The following is a 24,697-nucleotide window of genomic DNA, read 5'->3' on the forward strand; positions in this document are numbered from 1 at the left end:
CTCAAAGGCATTTATAAGGTATAAATTTATTTCCGAGTTCTGATGGCTGTGATTCCCCTTCTCACGGTCACATGACCGCATGTCAGGCACTCAGCAACCGGTCCACATTTGCAGTCATTTGCAGCATCCCGTGGTCATGTGACTTTTTTGGGGGAGGGGTGTCAAAAACTGGCATTTACTTCTGGTTTTCAGCAAAAACGCCTCACAGCAAACAATGCAAATGCACTTTGGCATTTACATAATGATTGCTGCCAAAAAAAAAAAAAAAAAGGTCATAAAATCAGATCAGTCACATGGATGACTGTGTTTACCACTGTCGCAACTTACGACCGTAATGGGCAGGCTCCATTACCGGTCATAAGTCAAGGACTATCTGTATTGCAGTGTTTCTCAACCAAGGCAATTTTATGCTGTGTGAACCTCAGCTCCTAGAATCCCCCACCGGCATTCTGGGAAATCCACCCACTGATTTAGCATTGTTCTAAATTAGAGGTCTCCAACCTTGGTCCCTTTAAGACTTGTGGACTTCAACTCCCAGAGTCCCTCAGCCAGCAAAGCTGGCTGAGGAACTCTGGGAGTTGAAGTCCACAAGTCTTAAAGGGACCAAGGTTGGAGACCCCTGTTCTAAATTACTATTTTACCTCTGTACATGCCTCAGAGGTCTGAATTCTGCTCCCTAATGACAAAACTAAAGCTGTAAAAACTTGGTTCGGTTTTCTTACAGGATGCTCCTAAGCTCTTAGAAATCACCCGTCAGCACTAGATTTGACAGCCTGTGTTTAAAATAAAAGTCAAACCGGATACACAGGAGATCCATGGGGATATCAGTTCCCAGGACTTGTGTTTGTGTGTTACAGCAGTAAAAGGAGGGTAGGTTTCACCTCTCCTGTCTGGGAGTAGCAGAGTTGGCCATTGTGAGAAACATAATAGATGTAGTCCTTGACTTACAACCATAACTGAGCCCAAAATTTATCTTACTAAGTGAGACAGTTAATGATTTTTGCCTCATTTTATGAGTTTTCTTGCCACAGCTGTTAAATGAACCACTGCAGTTATTAAGTTAGTAGCTCGGTTGTTAAGTGAATCGGGCTTCCCCATTGACTTTGCTCGTCGGAAGGTCACAAAAGGGGATCATGTGACTCCAGAGAGACTGCAATTGTCGTAAATATAAGTCAAGTGTCTGAATTTTGCCAACTGTCTGAATTTTGATCATGTGACCATAGGGATGTCGCAACAGTCATAAATGCGAAAAATAGTCATAAGTCGCTTTTTTTAATGCCGCTGTAACTTCAAACAGTCACTAAATGAACTGTTATAATTTGATGACTACCTGTACAGGTCTATGATGGGCTTGTCCTGGTCTAGTACAGGTAGTCCTTGAGTAAATATAATTCTTCTCTTGATAGGACCGAACTAGTATTTTTCAATGCTGGAAACTTTTAAGATGTGTGAACTTCAACTCCCAGAATTCTCCAGCCAGCATCAATGAAGTCCCTATATCTTATTGTTGCTATTTTGAAAAAAAAAAAAAACTGGACTAAACCATGAATGGGGGGTAGATCTCCCATAAAGGATTGCCTCAAATTGAAAGAGAGGTTCATATACACTTCAGATAACTTACTTCAGCAGCATCACTCATTTCAGTGCTTTGGTAGAAAGGGTACATTAACTTTTCTGTACTCAAATATTATAGAGAGAGGATCATATCTGAAGTAGTCTCATTGCCTGGACCACTTTAAAATAATTACTTTAAGGATTGCAGCCTTTAGTTTCCATGTGCGACATCATTTACTCTGGCAGAGTTCATGATCTCTGTTAGCACTTTTGATTCTCTACTCTGTTCGGGCTAAATTGCTTCAGCTCAGTTATTATATACATGAACATAATCTCGTATCCATCAAACCAGGGTGACCTCTGAGGCCGAGGGCTCCCAATTTAAGTATAAAATAGATTTAAGATATCATGATGAGCTTTAAAATTTCTCTGTGGTTTGTTTATTTAAATTATTCACTGAACAAACACTGATGAAATAAGATATTACCTTTTATACAGATGGTATCATTTACTAGAGAGCTATTTAATGTAAGGGAAAAATATACAGGTGGTCCTCATTTAATGACTGCTTGTTCACTGACTATTCAATGTTATGATGGTGCTGAATGAGGGGATTTATGTCCCTATGGTCACGTGGTCATGACTGAGGTGACCAGTGCACAATTACAATGGTCACAGGTCACATGATCATCATTTCCAATCTTTACTGCCTGCTTCCAACAAGTCAAATCCTGTCAATGGGGAAGCCTGCAGGATGTTGCAAGCTAGGGTCACATGACATTGTACTTAATAAATGTGTGGGTTTCTTCTTGTCAATGGGAAAGCCAGCAGGAAGTTGTGAGCTAGAATCACAACGATAATAAGTCAGCACGATAAGATACCTTTTCCATTTTGCTTAGCAACACAACTGCCAATCAAACTGTGGTCAGTAAGAGAGAATTCCTCTCCTCTCCTAAATAAGAGAGCCTGTGGCTTATTCCACTGCATTTTATCAACACTAGGAAAAAATAACTCGTGGCAATGTAATATGATTTCAATGTTTTTCTAAATTCAGTTATGGATTTAGTATACATATTCAACATCCCTATTTGTAAGTAAACTGTAATTAAACTATGGTTACAAGATTATGAGCAGGATTAGTGTCTAATTCAACAAAGTATATCTAGAATGGAAAATTCACCTGTACTGTAACTAGCATTATCATCTTTGTTAAAGTCAGGGCGATTTATTAGGGGTGTTCCACAAAGACTACTATATATTGGGATATATCAGAGGCATATCCTCATAGCAATTTGGAACTGAACTATTAAACACGTAAGTAATCAAAAACAGCTCCTTGGAATATGTCAAAAGCAACCGCAAACTAGAAGAGAAAGGAAAATCACTCTTAAGATTCTGTTGCTGATCTCGGTGGAGGTGATCTTATGCCGTTTTAATCTATGGTATTAATCAGTCTCGTGTTCACTGTCTTCTGACATGATAAATATTCAAAATATTCAGAGTAATTGGAAGAAAATGGGTTGAATATTGCAGATTTCTTTCCTGCGTGCTCCATTGCGCCATACTGACAAGGTAGACCAGACTAAGAAACCAATATCATGTACTTTTATTGTAACCTTACAAGTTTGAACAAGCAAAACTCTTTTCTGTAGAGATTCTCATTCATCCAGGTCATGGTTTCCCAAAGATGCTTTTTCAAAAGGCAACTGGACCTTTTGTTTTGGACTTTTGTTTTTCTTTGAAGACGTTTCACTTCTCATTCAAGAAGCTTCCTCAATTCTTCAGAACTGGAGAAGCTTCTTTAATGAGAAATGAAACATCAGAACAGAACAGAACAATAGAGTTGGAAGGGACCTTATACTATTCCAGACATTCTTTGGGCTTTATGGGAAAAATAACAGAGCAGAATAACTAAGTTGGAAGGGACCTTGGAGGTCTTCTAGTCCAACCCCCTGCTCAAGCAGGAAACCCTATAAGATTTCGGGACAAAGTGGCTGTCCAATCTCTCCTTTAAAAGGATATGATCAAAGCTCTATCTATTCATTTTTTTTAATGTGTGCTGCATTTATAAGATTAATTACCCTTTAGGGAAATCTCTGCTCTGATCCTCTGATCATCTCACATTTGTAGCAATAATTCAGAAGCTGCTTAAAAAAAAAAAAAGCAGTGGTTTTCGTTCTTACCCGCATCCCTTCAAATCGAGACAGGGCTCTTAGCGGTCGCAAAGCTCGCAATGTACGGAGAGATTTCATGGGCCCCATTTCCGATTTTCCAAGCAAAGGTGCTATAAGAGTTATCAGGGAGATCTAAAAGAGAAAGTAGGACGATGAATTGAAAAGCGTTATTGCGTGCTTTCAATTTGCCATGCATTTTGCCTCCTTCGGTGCTAAGTATACACCAACCGATACTTTTCTGCATAAAAAGTTCTGCATGGGCCTTTGTGGCTCAGACTCTGGGGCTCAGACTGGTAAGACAGTCTGTTATTAACAGCAGCCGCTTGCAATTACTGCAGGTTCAAGCCCCACCAGGCCCAAGGTTGACTCAGCCTTCCATCCTTTATAAGGTAGATAAAATGAGGACCCAGATTGTTGGGGGCAATAAGTTGACTTTGTATATAATATACAAATGGATGAAGACTATTGCTTGACATAGTGTAAGCCGCCCTGAGTCTTCGGAGAAGGGCGGGATATAAATGCAAAAAAAAAAAAAAAAACTATTAAAAGGGGGCATCTTGAAAGGGTACGGTACGATTTGAATTTTTCAAAATATGGAGAATGGACCAATGAGATATTATCTGATATTTCTCCAATCTTGCATTAGTAATTCAGCATGCATATCCAGATTTGTGAGTATTCTGCTGTACAGATAGAGGAGTTTTACCCAATTTTATGAACTTTTTAGCCATGATTCTTAAGCAAACCACTGCAGTTGTTGTGCGGTCATTAAGCGAATCCAGCTTCCCCAATTAACTTTGCTTGTCGGAAGCTGGCTGGAAAAGTCACAAATGGTATTCACCCGATCCCCAAGACATTGCAACCATGGTAAATACATACTGGTTGCTAAGCACCCAAATGTTGATCGTGTGACTGTGGGGACGCTACAACAGCTCTAAGTGTAAAGACCGGTTGTAACTTTGTTCAATGCTGTTGTAATTTGAAACAGTCACTAAACAAATGATTGTAAGCCGAAGAGCATTTGTATTCTATTACACAGTTGATCAGCTTTTTCATTCAACTAGCTAGATCAGGGGCCTCCAACCTTTCAGACCTCAGGGACCACTAAATTCATAATTTTAAATCCCGCGGACCACTAATATGATCTCCTAATGACTGGGTGGGTGGGTGTGGCTAGGTGGATATGTGACTTGGTGGGCGTGGCCAACTTGATGTCATTCACATTGAGGGGCCCTTTGCTGGCCTCTACTCACCCCTCCCCTCCCCTCCACTCCTCGCCTCCCTGCCTGGGCTCCTTAGGGCCCCAACAGGAAGCAGTTGTTGGAGCTAAGCAGCCACCACCAGAAAGAGTTGGCAAAATATCTCAGTTCAAATTGGATCTGACCGAGAAGGAGACTCCACAGAAGCACCTCACTGAGGACTATGAGCATAGGTTTTCCAAGCAGAGGGAAGACCTGCAGGAATGCAAGGCCAGGTACCGGTGCCTGGAGGCTCAGCGGGCTGAGATGGTCATCCAGTTCCAGGCCATGATGCAGTCCCACTGGAACAAGGCCCTCCGGCTCTTCGCCACCAGCGGCACTTCCCTCCAGCCTTCGCCCAAAGCCCCCACCAGGAGGCTGAAGCAGACCCCAAGTCGGAATTTCTGCCCCCCTCCAACCCACACCTTGACCTTGAAGGGGGAGACTCTCTGAAGCAACACAAACATTCATTGCACGTATCCCGCCCAGGGGGTGTAGTTGGAGGACCCCTGATTTAGTGCAATATAAAAAATGCAAATAATTTTTCTGTGGACCACCAAAAAATTTTCGCGGACCACCAGTTGGTGGCGACTGGCGTACATGACAAAATAGCTAAAAGATGTCCTAATCTCAAGATTGGTTTGCTTTGGGTGGTTTCAGTGGAAAATTCAGCCAAGGATGCATATTAATTAACAGGTGATCGGAATTGACAGTTCTGTTACCCTTCTCCTGGTGGGAATTTCAATCCTCTTGGGCCACGTGGCCAAGAAAAGAACTAGATATTTAGAGTCTCTCTGAAGGTCAGGAGGGTTGGGGCCAATTGTTTGTCATGCAAGATCCTTCTAGAAGTGCTACGGTGGAAGAGACGAGCCTCCTGGGTCCCACCAGATGGCACTCCTCCTCCTTTCTTCATCTCAGGCATCATTTTGTACAGTACATCATTATACATCTCAATCACCCTCAGCCAGTTGCCTTTCTTCAAATATAAGCAATCCCAAACTTGTAAAAATGTTCCTTCTCTTCGCTCTTCCTCCTCCCCACTCTTCCTCTTCTTCCTCCTCCCCCTCCTCCTCCTCCTTCTTCCAAACTATACAGAGAATTCCACACAAGGCTACATCATAGATGTGATTCAGAATAGAATAGAATAGAATAGAATAGAATAGAATAGAATAGAATAGAATAGAATAGAATAGAATAGAATAGAATAGAATAGAATTTATTGGCCAAGTGTGATTGGACACACAAGGAATTTGTCTTGGTGCAGATGCTCTCAGTGTACATAAAAGAAAAAGAAAAAAGAAAAGAAAAAAATACATCAAAGCTACAACATTTACAACACAAATGATGGTCATAGGTTGCAATTTAACCCTTAATGATAGCAACAAAAAGTTACAGTCATACAGTCATAAGTAGAAAGAGATGGGTGATGGGAACGATGAGAAGATTAATATTAGTGCAGATTTAGTAAATAGTTTGACAGTGTTGAGGGAATTATTTGTTTAGCAGAGTGATGGCCTTCAGGGAAAAAACTGTTCTTGTGTCTAGTTGTTCTGGTGTGCAATGCTCTATAGCGTCTGTAATTCAGGCCATTACAATGTGGGTGGTTTTATTTCTAATCCCTTTTCATCCATCTCATGGAATTGCCTTTTTCCAGATCAATGCTCTGAGTGCCTTAAGCATGAATACAAATTATGCTATGCTTTAGCATGAATATGTGGGCCATCTAAGCTGAAATCTTCAGTGTCCATTGTCCCAAGATTTTGGCGATCAACTCATCATCCTCACTTGAAAAGCAAGGAGATCCGTCCCATTTCAGCTGCAATACTTACGTCTACAATCAGGAAATCGAGCCAGCACCAAGCATTGGTGAAGTATTTGTGGAATCCATAAGCCACCCATTTCAGCAACATCTCTAAGACAAATATGTAGGTAAAGACTTTGTCAGCATACTCCAGCATGATTTTAATATTCCTCCTTTCGCTCAAGTAAATGTCTTCGAATGCCTGGGATAAGAGTGCACATATGAGTATTATATTTGCATAATGTTATTAAAATGTATTATTAAATTTACTATTTTTCTTATACATCTCTCTCTCCCTCCCTCTTCCTTTCTCTCTCCCTCTCCCTCCGTCTCCTCCCCCCCACCTCTCTCTTCCTTCCCCCACCCTCACACACACACATGAATGCTGCTAGAACATTAGACATAATGCAAGGAAGGTATAGCAAATATAAATAGAAAATCCATGAAAAATCAGGGTGAAACGATAGGGTCTGTGAAATTTCTAACGTTTTTTTAAATAAACCCTCTTTATGTTTTCCTCTGATCACAGCAATTCTGTCAGTCTCCAGCATGCTACTTTAATTGTTTTATTACTTAGTTAATTGTTTTACTGCTTAGTTAATTGTTATATTGTTTTCTTTAGTGTTAAATATTGGGAATGGAGTAATGTGCCTTTAAAGCTGCTTCGGCTGCCATAAGGGGGTGGGGAGGAGTTTTATCTTGAAACGAAACCCATTGATTCAAATTCCAAGAGTGGGCTTATGCCAACAGACTCTGCATACTAGACAAGTGAAAACTATCGGAAGAAGAACATCAGGTAATATCTGAGGAGAAATGGATTGGACCTGGCTGTTTGAGCTTTGGAGGGAGGAGGGATGAATGAGGGATATGTAAGTGTAAGACACTCCTACTATTCAGAACTTGCTTTACTTTAGTTGCAATCAGTTCATTCTCAGTAAAAGATACCTTTCTCTACAAATGGATGGGGAGAAACAGGCTCAAACTTAATCCCTCCAAGACGGAGTGGCTGTGGATGCCGGCATCCCGATTCAGTCAACTGCAGCCGCGGTTGACTGTTGGAGGCGAGTTATTGGCCCCAAAGGATAGGGTGCGCAACTTAGGTGTCCTCCTGGATGATCGGCTGTCGTTTGAAGATCATTTGACGGCTGTCTCCAGGAGGGCCTTCCACCAAGTCCGCCTGGTTCGGCGGTTGCGCCCCTTCCTTGATCGGGATGCCTTGTGCACAGTCACTCATGCGCCCGTTACCTCTCGCTTGGATTATTGTAATGCTCTCTACATGGGGCTCCCCCTGAAGTGCACTCGGAGGCTTCAGTTAGTCCAGAATGCAGCTGCGCGGGTGATAGAGGGAGCTACGCGTAGCTCCCATGTAACACCGCTCCTGCGCAGACTGCACTGGCTACCTGTGGCCTTTCGAGTGCATTTTAAGGTGTTGGTTACGACCTTTAAAGCGCTCCATGGCTTAGGGCCTGGGTACCTACGGGACCGTCTGCTGTTACCACATGCCTCCCACCAACCCATACGCTCTCACAGAGAGGGACTTCTCAGGGTGCCGTCCGCCAAACAATGTCGGCTGGCGGCCCCCAGGGGAAGGGCCTTCTCTGTGGGGGCTCCCACACTCTGGAACGAGCTTCCCCCAGGTTTATGCCAAATACCTGACCTTCGGACTTTTCGCCACGAACTGAAGACACACCTTTTTATCCGCGCGGGGCTGGCTTAAATTGAATTTTAAATGTCAAATTTTATTAATTTTAAATGGGGTTTTTTAGTGTATGGTAAATTTTTAAATTGTCAGGCAAATTTAAATAAGTTTTTTAAATTGCATTTTAATTGTATTTTGTATTTTTTGTTTTATTCTGCCTGTACACCGCCCTGAGTCCTTCGGGAGAAGGGCGGTATAAAAATCAAATAAATAATAAATAATAATAATAATAATAAATAATGGAGTTGGGGTTTTTCTTTCTTGAGTTTTGAAAGGAGGCACGCCTGACAAATTCTTTCTCTTTGTTGTTGCTTTAAAAAGGTAAAGGTTCCCCTCGCACATACGTGCTAGTCATTGCCGACTCTAGGGGGCGGTGCTCATCTCCGTTTCAAAGCTGAAGAGCCAGCGCTGTCCGAAGACGTCTCCGTGGTCATGTGGCCGGCATGACTCAATGGCAAAGGCGCACTGAACGCTGTTACCTTCCCACCAAAGGTGGTCCCTATTTTTTCTACTTGCATTTTTACGTGCTTTCGAAACTGCTAGGTTGGCAGAAGCTGGGACAAGTAATGGGAGCTCACCCCGTTACACGGTAGCACTAGGGATTCGAACCGCTGAGCTGCCGACCTTTCGATCGACAAACTCAACCTCCTAGCCCCTGAGCCACCGCGTCCCTTCTGTTGTTGCTTTAGCTACTATTTTAACCCACTTTCCTTTTCCATTCTATGTCTCAATGTTCTCAGGCAATTAAGGATCTTGTAATACATGTGATGATATCACAAAACCAATCAAATTTGACTGGCAACTTGGTTAATCTAGAATTATAGATCCCTGTAAGATCCTCTAAGTCTAAATTTCTCCCCAATACAGGCAGTCCTCAACTGATGGCCACATTTGGGATGAAATTTCATTGTCCAAGTGATCTGGTTGTTAAGGAAATCATGCAACTGCTAAGTTTATGGTTCAATCATTAAGTGAATCAGGAACTCCCCCCCCTCCCCCTTATCAGCTGGGAAAATCACAAACTGCAATCACATTGACCCTGGATGCTACAACTGTTTTAAATATAAGCCAATTGCCAAGCGCCCACATTGCCATTGTTTGAGCATGGGAATGCTGCAATGGTTGTAACTTTGAGGAAGGGTCATAAGTCCCTTTTTCCAGCACCCCTGAACTGTTGTTAAATGAATGGTCATAAGTCAAGGACTATCTGTGCTCTTTTCAAATTATTTCTATGAGTCCAGAAAGATTCTACTCTGCTGGCAAAGATGGGACAATCTGCCATCTTTGTCACATTGTAGACATGGTTTTCAGAACCATGAAGAATGATCCAAGAAGACAGATTCAGTTTTCAGTTGCAGCTATCATCCATTCCCCCCCCAAATCCTGAACACTGATGAAATGGGTGGGGGAGTCCATTTTGATATGATTCAAATTAGTGAAAGCACAAAAATCTCAAAACTAATCAGATTTAAAAACAGACTAGGAAGGAACCAGGTATATAAATGGTTTCCCATGAAAAGTTGATTAGACATTCAACCAGATCCCCAAAACAATGGACTTTATTTTGAAAGAATTATAAAATGGGTAGGGTGAGATCCAGACCATTATGTTGTGCCTAAAAAGTAGATCAGTGTTGGATCAGATTTATAACAAAGCTAACTGCTCTACTTTTGTTTACAGGTAGTCCTCAACTTATGACTACAAGTGAGCCCGAAATTTATGCTGCTAAATGAAATCATTAAGTGAGTTTAGTCCCATTTTATGACCTTTCTTGGCACAGTTGTTAAGTGAATCCCTGCAATTGTACAGTGAGTAACACGGTTGTTAAGTGAATCTGGCTTCCCCACTGATTTTGTCAGAAGGTCCCAAAAGGGGATCACATGACTTTAGGACACTGCAACTGTCATAAATACATCAGTTGCCAAGCATCTGAATTATGATCACATGTTCATGGGGATGTTGCAATGGTTGTATAAGTGTGAAAAACAATCATAAGTTACTTTTTCCAGTGCTGTTATAACTTTGAGCAGTCACTAAACAAACTGTTATAAGTTGAGGACTACCTGTATTTGTCTACATCAGTGTTTCTCAATTTCAACATCTTTAAGATGTGTGGACTTCAACTCCCACAATTTCCCAGCTAGTATGCTGGCTGGGGATTTGTGGAAGTTGAAGCCCTTGCATCTTAAAGCTGTCAAGTTTGAGCAACCATGTTCCACATTGTTCCTTATTGGAAATGACAGTGTACTTTCCTTTCTTCTCCTTCAGTTAATGTTAAAGAAAAAAGAGTTAACATACCAACGCTCCACTGCTTAACAAAATCATGAACACAATGAAGCTTTCAAACCAGTTGTGTTCTACAATTTGGTAACATGTCTTCCTTAAATTCCACCATGTTCTCCCTGGAAACTTTGTAGTATTCACGGAACACCAAGGATAACGATGGACACATCCTGAAAGAGTCACAATGCAAAGTCACAATGCAAAATTACTGCGCAAAGGCAATTCTTCTGAAAAGGGTTAATAATATTTTTTTTAGCTCCACATCCTGTCTTTCAAGATGCTTGGTGAATCTCTCTGAGAAACCACGACTAATCTAATTGGCCATACTGTCTGGGGTGATGAAAAACCATCATTTCTGGATGAAGAAGTATTCAAAAGCAATCGTAGCTTGAACTGATGTGGGGGGGGACTTATAAAATTCATAGCGTTACAGGTGGTCCTCAACTTACAACTAGAATTGACCCAACATTTCCATTGCTAAGGAAGGCAATTATTGAGTTTTGCCCTGTTTTATGACATTTTTGCCACATTTATTAAATGAATCATTGACTACCATTGACTTTGCTTATCGGAAGCCAGCTGGGAAAGCTGAAAAAGGGGTTTGCATGACACCGGGACATGGCAACCATCATAAATACATGCCCGTTACCAAGCACCAGAATTTTCATCACATGACCATGGGAATTCTGCAACTGTAAATGTTAAAAACAGTCATGTGACTTTTTTCACTGCCGTTGTAAATTTAAAAGATCACTGTATGAACGGTTGTAAGTCGAGGCCCATTATAATAATACCTTGCAATAGTTTAAAATCAAATATTTATCTTTAGAAAAGTTTATTAGATTATATTAGATTTTTTTTAAAGGTGGAAAAAAATTGGATGAACTTGGTGATATACCTGCCAAGGTGCTTTTTCAAGAGGCAACTTGGACTTACTTTGTTTTTCCTTGAAGGCATTTTACTTCTCATCCAAGAAACTTCGTCAGTTCTGACTGTCTGGGCTGTCTTGGATGTTTCTTGGATGAGACGCAAAATGTCTTCAAGGAAAAACAAAGGAAGCCCATTTGCCTTTTGAGAAAGCACCTTTGGGACAATCAAGACCTGGTTGACTGAGAATCTCCGTAGAATCTACCATCCTAGGGTTAGATGTAAGAAGAACCATGTAAATTAAGTCAAAGACAAAATACTGTGTTTCCCCGAAAATAAGACTGGGTCTTGTACTAATTTTTGCTCCAAAAGATGCATTAAGGCTTATTTTCTGGTTAGATCTTATTTTGGGGGGAAATACAGTACTAAATGCACCCATCTGGCTGACAATCTTAACTGGGACTCATATTACAAGCATCCTGAAAAATCATGCTAGGGCTTATTTTCTAGTTGGGTCTTATTTTGGGGGAAACAGGGTAGTGTTAAGATGTGTTAAAGGCTTGCTGGGAAGAAGCCAGTCAGTTACTATAAATTCTCAAGTTTCAAAGTCAGAACTTCTCTCATCCCATCTAAGATGCATGGATCTTTGGAGTGGTAGAAGATAAATCAGCTGTGCAGTCCTTGAAGGAATTGGATATAATTTTCAGATAACCACACTTTAAAAGAAATTCAAAGTGGGCCATATGCCACCAGACTTGAAATCCTGGGTTTAGAAAATTTAGAACTCCGCCGCCTTCGACATGACCTGAGCTTAACTCATAGAATCATCTGTTACAACATCCTTCCTGTTGAAGACTACTTCAGCTTCAGTCACAACAATACAAGAGCAAACAATAGATTTAAACTTAATGTTAACCGCTCCAATCTTGATTGCAGAAAATATGACTTCAGCAACAGAGTTGTTAATGCCTGGAATGCACTACCAGACTCTGTGGTCTCCTCCCAAAATCCCCAAAGCTTTAACCAAAAACTATCTACTATTGACCTCACCCCATTCCTAAGAGGTCTGTAAGGGGCGTGCATAAGAGCACCAATGTGCCTACCGTTCCTGTCCTATTGTTTCCTTTCATTATATCCAATTTCATATAGTTATTACATAGTTATGGTTATATATATGCTTATATATCGTATAGATATTTCATGCTTATGCTTATATATTATGTTGTGACAAATAAAATCAATAAATAAAAATAAAATAAACCTTGGCAACTTTAAGACTTGTGGACTTCAACTCCCAGAGTTCCTCAGCCAGCAAAGCTGGCTGAGGAACTCTGGGAGTTGAAATCCACAAGTCTTAAAGTTGCCAAGGTTGGAGACCCTTGCTCTGATATGTCTGTGAATCTGTATGTCAAAACCTGCATGATGGTGGGCGTGGCATCATGAATAAAACCTTGCCCCTTAAAATGTAGATGATCCTTGAGTTACGACCATAATGGAGCCTGCCCATCACCATCACAAGTCATGATAGTCACAACATGGGTTGTCATGTAACCAGACTTACTTTTACAATTTTTTTGCAGAGATCATTAACACCACAATCCTAAAGTGACCGCCACAGTAGTTAACTGAATGTTGCAGTCATTAAGGGAACCAATTACTTCCTATCAGACATTTTTTTTGCCAAAAACGAAAGTAAATGCCAATTTTTGGGGCATTGCAAATAGGTGTAAATCTGGGCCAGTTGTCGAGTGCCTGAAGTGTGGTCATGTTATTGGCAGGATGGCAGCCATCAGAACTTCAGAACTGGGTCAAAAGCACCGCTGGGAGGTTTGTTTTAAGTTCAAATGGTTGATAAGCGTCCAGTCGTAAGTTGAGAACTACCTGTACTTATAAACATACATGAGAGGTGGGGATTCAATTACAAACGTCACGCTCACCATCTTGTAGATTTTGACAATACAGACCCACAGATACATCCCTGGTGACATCTGTTCTGTACCCCCTTCGCCTCCGTCCGAGTGATGGCTTAATTAGCTGGCACTATCAGCTCTGGCAGCAGAATAGCCAGCTTATGCCAAGTGTCTCTGTTATCTCCCTCGATGCTGATGAGTCACTCAGGAACAAACTTCAGCTCTTAGTTACTCAGTTGATTTATCTGCTATGAAGAGACACAGCAGCTCTGACTGCCTTTATATCCTGTGGGGTGTGGCTCCATGACTCAGCACTTCCTAGGCCTGCCCCACCCCTGCTTCTGTTGTTCCCTCCTCTCCTGCCTACGAAACCTAGGGTCCAACCAAGCCTGATTGCCATCAGCTGGGTCTGACGGAGTGGCCTGGGTGGGGGGAAGAGTCAGGGGACGGAGGCCTCATTATCTCTTCCACCTGGCCGGTTTCTGGCTCCTGGAGCTGAGCCAGGGAAGCCAGTGCTCCCGAGGTAAGTCCTGATGGCCCTTCCCCCTCACTTTCCAAGTCACTTTCTGGCAGGAGGCCCGGCTCAGGGTGCGCAGACACAACAACATCCTTACAATTATTAAATGATATAAATCTGCCAAGGGGTTCCTTACTTTCTGGGAAACAATTATCGGGCTGCTTGAAATCATCATCAAGCTCAGAGTTGTTCTTCAGGAACTCATCTGGGTCCGTCAGATCCACAGTGCTGCCTTCTGAACAACTGGTTGAGTCGGCATTCTACAAAATCAAAAAGATAGAGCAGATGTTTCCATTGGGTCAGATGTCCCTCTGCATTTCTGGATTAAATGCTTAGAGAAGGCACTAGCATTTTTTAAACATGGAACGGTAGAGTCGGGGTTCTGCGATCATCTGGACTCAAATGGCAAAAGTAATTTGAAGAATGTAACTGTTGTGGTCCGCCAGCAGCCTGCAGAGCTGGCAACTGAGTCCGACAGTGATGAGGCTGAGGGGAGGCCAGGGCCATCGGGGAGTGAGGTGCGGACTCCAGAGCCTCCAGAGCCTGATAGTAGTGAGGCAGAGGAACAGGAGGAGCCTGTTCCTAATACACGCATAAGAAGAGCTGCCAGAAGGCAAGAGCAGCTCAAGCAGAGAGGACGACTCAGAAGTAGGGCCAAGAAATGATTGGCCCCTCCCATAAGGCTTAAAACAGACCAGCAACGACGTTTGGGCTTTGCCGGAAAACAACGTTGGTAGCTTCGTCTTCTGCTTCATCTATGTCTTGGCAATTATTTTTGTGACTTCTGAATATTTGCCAAGAAAGGCCTTTGGCAGTTTGCCTAATTGGACCAAGGTTTGCCGTAGGATTGAGGAATTTGTGTTGGGAGGAATTTGTTTTAATTTAGTTGAACTACGCTGGGAATGAAGTAATTCTCAGCTGTTCGAATAAAGTTTGTTTTTCCACGAACTGAGTTTCTTGCATTTGTTACCTTCTAACAAACAAAGTCAATGGGGAAGCCAGATTCACTTAACAACTGTGTTGCTAACCTGAGAACTGCATAATTCAATTAGCAACTGTAGCAAGAAGAGTCATAAAACGGGGCAAAATTCACTTAACCGCTGTCTCACTTAGAAACAGAAATTCTGGGCTCAATTCTGGTCATAAGTTGAGGACTATCTGAAAATTCCTCTTGAAATTGAATTCAGCCACTGAAACAGACTCCTTTAACTATGGGGGTCCTGACTGGTTACTGTACAGACAGAACTCAACTTACGATCATAACTGGGAAAAGAATTTCTGTTGCTAAGCAAAGAAGTTGTTCAGTGATTTGTGCCTAATTTTATTATCTTTTTTGCCATGGTCGTTATGCAAATCACTGTAGTTAAGTGACTCATGCGGTTGTTAAGCAAATCTGTGTTGCTCCCATTGACCTGGCTTGTCAGAAGTAGCCTGGGAAGGTTGCAAATGGTGATCACGTGACCCCAGGATGCTGCAAATAATCGCGGATATCAGTTGCCAAATCTGAATTTTGATCATATTTCTATGGGGATGTTGCAATGGTCATAAGTTCGAGGAGTAGTTGTAAATTTGAGGAGTGGTCATACATCCCATTTTTTAACACCATTGTAACTTCAAGTGGTTGCTAAACAAATGGTTGTAAGTCGAGGACTGCCTGTGTTCCTTTCCAACTAATTCATTTCAAAATCATTTGGTTCTCTACTGTTGTGGTTATTATCATTATCCCCATTTATTAGCTTTATTTAGACCCCAGCATGTCAGCAGAAGCTCAAGGTTCAACCCTTCCTATATCGAGCTAGTCCTCGATTTATGACCACAACTGAGCCCAAAATTTCTGTTGCTGAACCAGACAGTTCTCAAATGAATTTTACCCCATTTGACGAACTTTCTTGCCACAATTGTTAAGTGAATCACTGCAACTGTAAATAACATGGTTGTTAAATGAATCTGGCTTGCCCATCGACTTTGCCTGTCAGAAGGTTGCAAAAGGTGACTACATAACTCTAGAACAGGGGTCTCCAACCTTGTTAAGTCCACCAGGCTTAAAGTTGCCAAGGTTGGAGACCCCTGCTCCAGAACACTGCAACCGTCATAAATATGATCCAGTTGCCAAGCATCTGAATTTTTGATCATGGGGGGTGCTTCAATGGGTGTAAGTATGGAAAATGTTCGTAAGTCGGTTTTTTCAGTGATGCTGTAACTACAAACGGTCACTAAACGAAATGTTGTAAATTGAGGACGTACAGGGAGATAAAATGGGCTGAAAACGATTGAGCAGCTGAGTCCCCCATATAATTCCCATGTGGGACGATGAGAGATCAGAGGCACATGTGAATTAAATTGAATCAAGCCTATATACAGGAATCTTCCCAAAGAACAGTCAGCGCCCGCTAGGGGTTAAGTGAAATTCCAGGGAGGTTGGAATTAGTCCACTTGTGGCTATGTAGAGATTCTAGGCTGATTCCTCTTTTGACTCCACCCCTCCAGATTCTGTCACTCCTTCACCTACATTTGAACTTTATCGATATATCACTTTGGCAACATTTTTCTTGGCTGTAGTTTGGAGAGTGGCATATTTACCTCTTTTTCCTTGGACAGCGAGGATCCATTTCTTTCTTCAGGGATAGAAATTTCTGACGTCTGGCTCCAGACTTCACAGCTTTTGGCCTTTTCTCCCCTCAAGCGCAGCTGGTTTTCCTGCTGAAAAATCACAATAGTTGGGATTCAAAATGACTTTATTAAGCCTTGGTTGCTTTGGCTACCAAAATGGCCGCCACAATCACATGATCTATGGCACACCTCTCGTTTGCAGGTGCCAGCCCTACAGATCCCCTGGTCAGAGTTTAAAAAACAGGATTCTGACCAAATGTATTTGTCTTCTTTTCCATATACAGGTAGTCCTCGACTTACAACCTTTTGTTTAGTGACCGTTAGAAGTTACAATGGCATTGAAAAAGTGACTTAGGAGCACTTTTCACACTTACGACCATTGCAGCATCCTCATGGTCACATGATCAAAATTCAGATGCTGGCCATGGTTCATATCTATGACAGTTGCATTGTCCTGGATCACGTGATCGCCTTTTTGTGACCTTCTGACAAGCAATGTCAGATTCACTTAACAACTGTGTTACTAAGTTAACAGTGTTTCACCTAACCACTGTGTCAAGAAAGGTCATAAATGGGGCAAAACTCACTTAACTGTCTTGCTTAGCAAGACAGTTGCTTAACTATCTTAACTTAACTATCTTAACTGTCTTGCTTAGTCTGGAACCTGCACTGCATATCGGACATTAATACAATTGAGCATGCCAGAAATATTTCACAAGAAGAGTTCTCCACTCCTCTGATCGCAACAAAATACCTTATGCCCCCAGACATGAAATTCTGCGCTTAGAAAATTTAGAACTATGCCGCCTTCGGTATGACCTGAGCATCGCTCATAAAATTATCTGCTACAATGTCCTACCTGTCAATGACTACTTCAGCTTCAACCACAACAATACACGAGCACGCAATAGATACAAACTTAAAGTGAACCGCACCAAACTCGATTGCAGAAAATATGACTTCAGTAACAGAGTTGTTAATGCCTGGAATGCACTACCTGACTCTGTGGTCTCAAACCAAAACCCCCAAAAACCCCAAAACTTTAGAATAGAATAGAATAGAATTATTATTATTTTAATTTCTATACTGCCCTTCTCCCAAAGGACTCAGGGCAGTTTACAGCCAATGTAAAACAACAAGTACAAAATTAAAACAAATTTAAACACAATTGATGGTCAATATATCAATATAAATCATAAGGATTGCCAGCAACAAGTTATAGTCATACAGTCATAAGTGGAAAGAGATTGGTGATGGGAACTATGAAACGATTAATAGTAGTGCAGATTCAGTAAATAACCTAAGACTGTCTACTGTAAGGGGCATGCACTATTATTATTATTATTATTATTATTATTATTATTATTATTATTATTATTATTATTATTATTATTATTATTATTATTATTATTATTTTAATTTCTATACTGCCCTTCTCCCAAAGGACTCAGGGCAGTTTACAGCCAATGTAAAACAACAAGTACAAAAATTAAAAACAAATTTAAAAGACAAAAATTCAAATTTGGCTAGAACTATAAAATCCAATAAAAAAACCCATTTAAAACCATTAGGCCAGTCCTGCGCGATGGAACAGAAGCGTTCCATAATGCATAAGAGCATCAGCATGCCTACCATCCCTGTCCTAATGTTCCCTTTAATTGTATTCATTTTATGTATTCAATTCATGCTTATACTTGTATATATTATCTAATACGTATTCAGTGAATGAATGAATGAATAAAAATTTCGGGTCTAGTTATGATCACAAGTCAAGGACTATCTATACCATTTTCCCATAAATATCCTCACACCTAAAACTTTTGTCTAGGGATGTTGAAGAGAAAGGGAACCAAAAACAATCCCATAAAAAGACTTTGATCCCATAGTTGTGGCTGCATTTTTATTCTTCCAGACACTCCTGCAAATATGTTGCAGCTGCTTATCCAAGAAAGGAGTTTTATTTATTTAATGTATATGCCATCCATCTCACTATTATAGCCACCCTGAGAGGCCTACAAAATGATTAAAGAATGATACAATATGTTATACGCATCTTCCTAGAATTTATTTACCAGCACCTCTGCCGACAGACCTGAGTAGGTATTCTAACATAGAAAGAGAAGGTGCAGGGAAATAGTTATACATTTTAACTCTTTTGTCAGATGCCAGATTTGCAATTTCTGACAATAATTTTGTCTTCAGGTAAGCAGCAAAGCCAGATCTTGATGAATCAATCCTGACCCTCTAGTGTTTTTCAACCTTTGCAACATTAAAATGTTTGGACTTCAACTACCAGAAAGCCCTACAAAACATGCTGGCTGGGAAATTCTGTGAGTTGAAGTCCATACACCTCAGAGCTGCCAAGGTTGAGAAATACTGCTCTAAGGGAAATAACTAATAAAAATAACTTTGTTTTATTTTTTATTTATTTATTTTGTCACACAGTATATAAGAATAAGCATGAAATAACTATACAATATATAAGCATATATATAAGTATGAGTATGTAATGACTATATTAATTGGATATAACGAAAGGAATGGTAGGCACGTTGGTGCTCTTATGCATGCCCCTTACAGACCTCTTAGGAATGGGGTGAGGTCAATAGTAGACAGTTTTTGGTTGAAGCTTTGGGGATTTTGGGAAGAGACCACAGAGTCAGGTAGTGTATTCTAAGCATTAACAATTCTATTACTGAAGTCATATTTTTTGCACTCAAGATTGGAGCGGATAACATTAAGCTTAAATCTATTGTGTGCTCATGTATTGTTGGAATTGAAGCTGAAGTAATCTTTGACAGGAAGGACATTGTAATAGATGATTCTATGAGTTAAACTCAGGTCATGTCGAAGATGGCGTAATTCTAAATTTTGTAAACCCAGGATTTCAAGTCTGGTGGCATAAGGTATTTTGTTGTATTCAGAGGAGTGGAGAACTCTTCTTGTAAAATATTTCTGTACACGTTCAATTGTATTGATGTCTGAAATGTGGTATGGATTCCAGACAGTCGAGCTGTATTCAAGAATTGGTCTAGCAAATGTTTTATAAGCTATGGTTAGTAGTGTAGTGTTTTTGGAAAAGAAGCTACGCAAGATTAGGTTTACAACTCTTAGAGCCTTTTTTGAGATGTAGTTGCAGTGGGCTTTGGCACTTAGATATTTGATATGAAAACTCCAAGGTCTTTAACAGGGTGGGGGTCATCTGTAAGGTAATGTCCATCAAGCTTGTACTTAGTTGATTCTTGGAATCAAGCTCAGTTCTGATGATTTCCTGGACCCATCACAGCTATCCTTACATGATGAGCCATTGTCTTCTTCAGAGATAATAATAATAACAACAGAGTTGGGAGGGACCTTGGAGGCCTTCTAGTCCAACCCCCTGCCCAGGCAGGAAACCCTACATCATCTCAGACAGATGGTTATCCAACATTTTCTTAAAAATTTCCAGTGTTGGAGCATTTACAACTTCTGCAGGCAAGTCGTTCCACTTATTAATTGTTCTAACTGTCAGGAAATTTCTCCTTAGTTCTAAATTGCTTCTTTCCTTGATTAGTTTCCACCCATTGCTTCTTGTTCTACCCTCAGGTGCTTTGGAGAACAGCCCGACTCCCTCTTCTTTGTGGCAGCCCCTGAGATATTGGAATACTACTATCGTGTCTCCCTTAGTCCTTCTTTTCATTAAACTAGACATCTCCAGTTCCTGCAATCATTCTTCATATGTTTTAGCCTCCAGTCCCCTAATCATCTTTGTTGTTTCAATTAGTTTCAATTTCTCCACCTAGGAATCTCCTGCAGATCTCCTACTGACTCGTCTGACCTTGCGATCTGCTGAGATGACCCAAATCTAGCTTCTAACCTGCTTCGTGCACTCTGTCTCCATGACTGAGGCCAGATCTTCTGAGGCATCGCTATCAGTTTCCACATGAGCAATCGGAACACAGATAAACACACTGGGATTGGAGATGAAGTCATCTTGGTTGCTCTTTAGGCTCATTCGGGGGCTGCTGTGACCCTCTTTGGAATTATGGCTATCGCTTCTCAGTTCTACCTCACTTTTCTCCAAGTCACATTTTACTTTCTTGGTGGCTGCTTTCCTCTTCCACCCCAGCGCTCGGAAGAAAATCCCCAACGTGGCCTGTTTTGCAACATGAAGCCCTCTGTGGATCCTAGCAAAGGCAATCTTCAAGTTGTTGGTCTCCCTGTCTTCTTCTGGCAGCTGATTGAGATTATCGGTACTGAAGGAATTCAGCAGAAGGGCGATGAACAAATTGAGAACCTCAGAGGAAGGAGAAAGCAAAAAGTTAATAGATGCAACTTATTATTAGATGAATAGATAGATAGATAGATAGATAGATAGATAGATAGATAGATAGATAGATAGATAGATAGATAGATAGATAGATAGATAGATAGATAGATAGATATGGGTGGGTGGGTGAGTGGGTGGATGGAAGGATGGATGGATGATAGATGAGATAGGATGGAAATAGATACCCTGTTTTCCCCAAAATAAGACATCCCTCAATAATAAGCCCAATCGGGCTTTTGGGTGCATGGCAACAAGACCAAGTGCTTATTTCAGGGTTCAAAAAAATGTAAGACAGAGTCTTATTTTCAGGAAAACATGGTAGATAGATAGATAGACAGACAGACAGACAGACAGAAAGACAGACAGACAGACAGACAGACAGATAGATAGATATGGATGGAGGGATAGATAGATAGATAGATAGATAGATAGATAGATAGATAGATAGATAGATAGATAGATAGATAGATAGGTAGGTAGGTAGGTAGGTAGGTAGGTAGGTAGGTAGGTAGGTAGGTAGGTAGGTAGGTAGGTAGGTAGGTAGATAGATAGATAGATAGATAGATAGATAGATAGATAGATAGATAGATAGATAGATAGATAGATAGATAGATAGTGTTGATAGATACAGACAGATGATAAATAGGATAGACAGACAGACAGTAACGAGAAGAAGGAAGCTCAGGGAGACTCACCACTAAATTCCCGATCACCATCACCATCACAAAGACCAGCAGGCACAGGGACCTCTCAGCCACCACCATGCAGTGCCACATGGTCTCAATCCATTCCCCACACAGGATTCGGAAGATAATGAGGAACGAATGAAAAAAATCCTCCATGTGCCAGCGCAGCTTGCAAGTGGGATCTAACTTCTTGCAGGAGATTTTATAACTGTTCCCAAACAGTTGCATTCCAAATACAGCAAAAATAAAGACGATAATGGCCAGGACCAAGGTGAGATTGCCAAGAGCATCCACTGAATTTAAGATGATTTTTATGAGGGTATTTAAGGTGGGCCAAGACTTTGCCAGCTTGAAGACTCTCATCTGTTGAAGACGAAAAGATCAAATCAGTTTCAAATCAGTTTTAACAATAACAGAATAATTTGTCAGATTCTGGGTTCAAAGGGAAGCGAGACGTCAAAAAAGCTGAGATAGCCATGACTCCTTTTCGTTAAACGTTCATCCCATCCCTTAGTGATCTGTAAATTGAAAATATTGTCCATTTACTGGTGGTAGTCCTCAACTTACAACAGTTCATTTAGTGCCCATTTCTAAATAACAACAGCACTGAAAAAGTTAGGTATGACTGTTTTTCACAGTTATGACCTTTGCAACATCCCCATGGTCATGTGATCAAAATTGAGGTACTTGGCAACTGACTCATATTTATGACAGTTCCAGTGTCACCTGGTCACGTTTTACGACCTTCTGACAAGCAAAGTCAACAGGGAAGCTTGAATCAGTTAGCAACCGGGCTACTAACTTATCAACAGGAGTGATTCACTTAAACAACTGAGGCAAGAAAGATTGTCAAATGGAGAAAAACTCCTTTAACAAATGTCTCACTTAGCAACATAAATTTTGGGCTCAGTTGTGGTTGTAAGTCGAGGACTACCTATAGCTCCGAAGCCACAGAACAGACAGTTACCAGCCTCAAGGTTCTCAGGACAGAAAAACTGCCCTTTTTCCCGCCCTTCTTTCCTTTCCTGTTCTCTTTCGTCTCGGTAGACGTGCTCAGCTCAATTACGCTGATCAAGACAATCACGCTGTCAAAGACGTTTGAGCGCTGCTGAAAATAATGGTAAGGGTCCATGGCGATGATTTTCAGGATCATTTCTGCTGTGAAAATCGCGGTGAAAATCTGTCAGATTTAGAGAAAGAAAAAAAAAGAAGAAGAAGAAGAATCAGTCCTGAAGAAAATGAGGGCTGCTTCGTGTTTTTAATAACAACAACAACAACAACAACAACAACAACAACAACAGAGTTGGAAGGGACCTTGGAGGCCTTCTAGTCCAACCCCCTGCCCAGGCAGGAAAACCCTACACCATCTCAGACAAATGGCTATCCTACATTTTCTTAAAAATTTCCAGGGTTGGGGCATTCACAACTTCTGCAGGCAAGCCGTTCCACTGATTAATTGTTCTAACTGTTGTTCTAATTGTTCTAACAAAATTGTTTTTGTAGATTTTATTCTGTCTTCATTACTTTATAAGTAATTCAAGATGGTGAACACGCCTAAAACTCCTTCTTCCTCTTCTTTTTCCCACAGAAACAACCCTGCGAGGTGGCTGGGCTGAGGGACAGTGTCTGGCTTACCCAAGTTGCTTTCATGCCTAAGGCAGGACTAGAACTCTCTGTCTCCTGGTGATTGGCCCAAAGTCATCCAGTCGGCTTTCATTCCTAAAGCAGGACTAGAACTCACAGTCTCCTGGGCCTTTACCAGTAGAAAAAACTAACGCTCTCTGTCTTCCATATATTCAGTGCAGCCTTCGTTTGTCACAGTCATGTGATCAGAGGTGATATTCAGCCAGTTTGGACCAGTTCACCCGAATCGGTAGCTGAAATTGCCCACCTGGCCACCCGCCCTGGGTCTATACCAGGGGTGAAATCCAGCACATTCTGACAGGTTCTGGAGAACTGGTAGCAGAAATTTTGAGTAGTTCGGAGAACCGGAAAATACCACCTCTGGCTGGCCCCAGAATGGGGTGGGAATGGGGATTTTGAAATTTCCTTCCCCCAGGAGTGGGGAGGGAATGGGGATTTTGCATCCTTCCCCTGCCACGCCCACCAAGCCACGCCCACAGAACCGGTAGTAAAAAAAAATTGGATTTCATCTCTGGTCTATACTATCCTATTTATTATTATTATTTATTATTATTATTATTATTATTTATTCAATTTTTATATCCCCCTTCTCCCGAAGGACTCAGGGCGGTGTACAGCCAAGGTAAAACAAACAGTGCAATATACAATTTAAAATACGAATTAAAAAACTTATTACATAATTGGCCTAAAACTTTGGAACATATAAAACTAAAACCCATTAAAAATTAATAATAAAAATTTAAAACCAATAAAATTTAAGCCAGCCCCGCGCGAATAAATAAATGTGTTTTCAATTTGCGGCGGAAGGTCCGAAGGTCAGGTATTTGGCGTAAGCCCGGGGGAAGTTCGTTCCAGAGGGTAGGAGCCCCCACAGAGAAGGATCTTCCCCTGGGGGCCGCCAGCCGACATTGTTTGGCGGACGGCACCCTGAGAAGTCCCTCTCTGTGTGAGCGTACGGGTCGGGTCGGTGGAAGGCATGAGGTAACAGCAGGCAGTCCCGTAAGTACCCAGGCCCTAAGCCTTAGTTAGTTTAGCCTTAGTTTTGAAGACGGTCACTATGAGTGAAAGGTACGTGCGCGAGCAAAGCACGTGCACGGAAAGTTGGGCGCATGTGCCGATGGCAGACACACACGCTAACCGAGCGTGTGCACGCACAGTGAACCGGTAATAACATACCGTATTTTTTGAAGTATAAGATGTACCTTTTTCCCCCAAAAAAAGAAAGTGAAAATCTGGGTGCATCTTATACATCGAATGTAGCCCTGCCCAGCTTCTCAAAAGGAGGTTTCAAAGGCTGAAAAAAGTATCAGAAACGAAGCTTCGGAAAAGAAGCCCCCAAACAGAGCTTCAGAGGCCTTTTTTTTTTTTTTGAAGCTCTGTTTCAGAGGCTTTCAGAGGCAAAAAA

At 41.3% G+C, this 24,697-nt stretch overlaps 1 protein-coding gene across 1 annotated transcript in view; it reads right to left on the bottom strand.

The window, feature by feature from the left end:
* LOC131197803 (sodium channel protein type 5 subunit alpha-like) overlaps positions 1 to 24,697 on the bottom strand; it is a 77,882-nt gene that overhangs the window by 18,337 nt on the left and 34,848 nt on the right. Inside the window, exons 14-20 of the mRNA XM_058182310.1 lie at positions 22,616 to 22,828; positions 21,658 to 22,011; positions 20,510 to 20,929; positions 14,180 to 14,303; positions 10,765 to 10,919; positions 6,796 to 6,969; positions 3,738 to 3,860 (exon numbers count right to left, since the gene is read on the bottom strand). Of these exons, the coding sequence (XP_058038293.1) occupies positions 3,738 to 3,860; positions 6,796 to 6,969; positions 10,765 to 10,919; positions 14,180 to 14,303; positions 20,510 to 20,929; positions 21,658 to 22,011; positions 22,616 to 22,828 (1,563 nt within the window). The remainder of the gene's footprint in view (positions 1 to 3,737; positions 3,861 to 6,795; positions 6,970 to 10,764; positions 10,920 to 14,179; positions 14,304 to 20,509; positions 20,930 to 21,657; positions 22,012 to 22,615; positions 22,829 to 24,697) is intronic.

The sequence above is a fragment of the Ahaetulla prasina genome, chromosome 4, assembly GCF_028640845.1.
Source record: "Ahaetulla prasina isolate Xishuangbanna chromosome 4, ASM2864084v1, whole genome shotgun sequence".
NCBI lineage: Eukaryota > Metazoa > Chordata > Lepidosauria > Squamata > Colubridae > Ahaetulla > Ahaetulla prasina.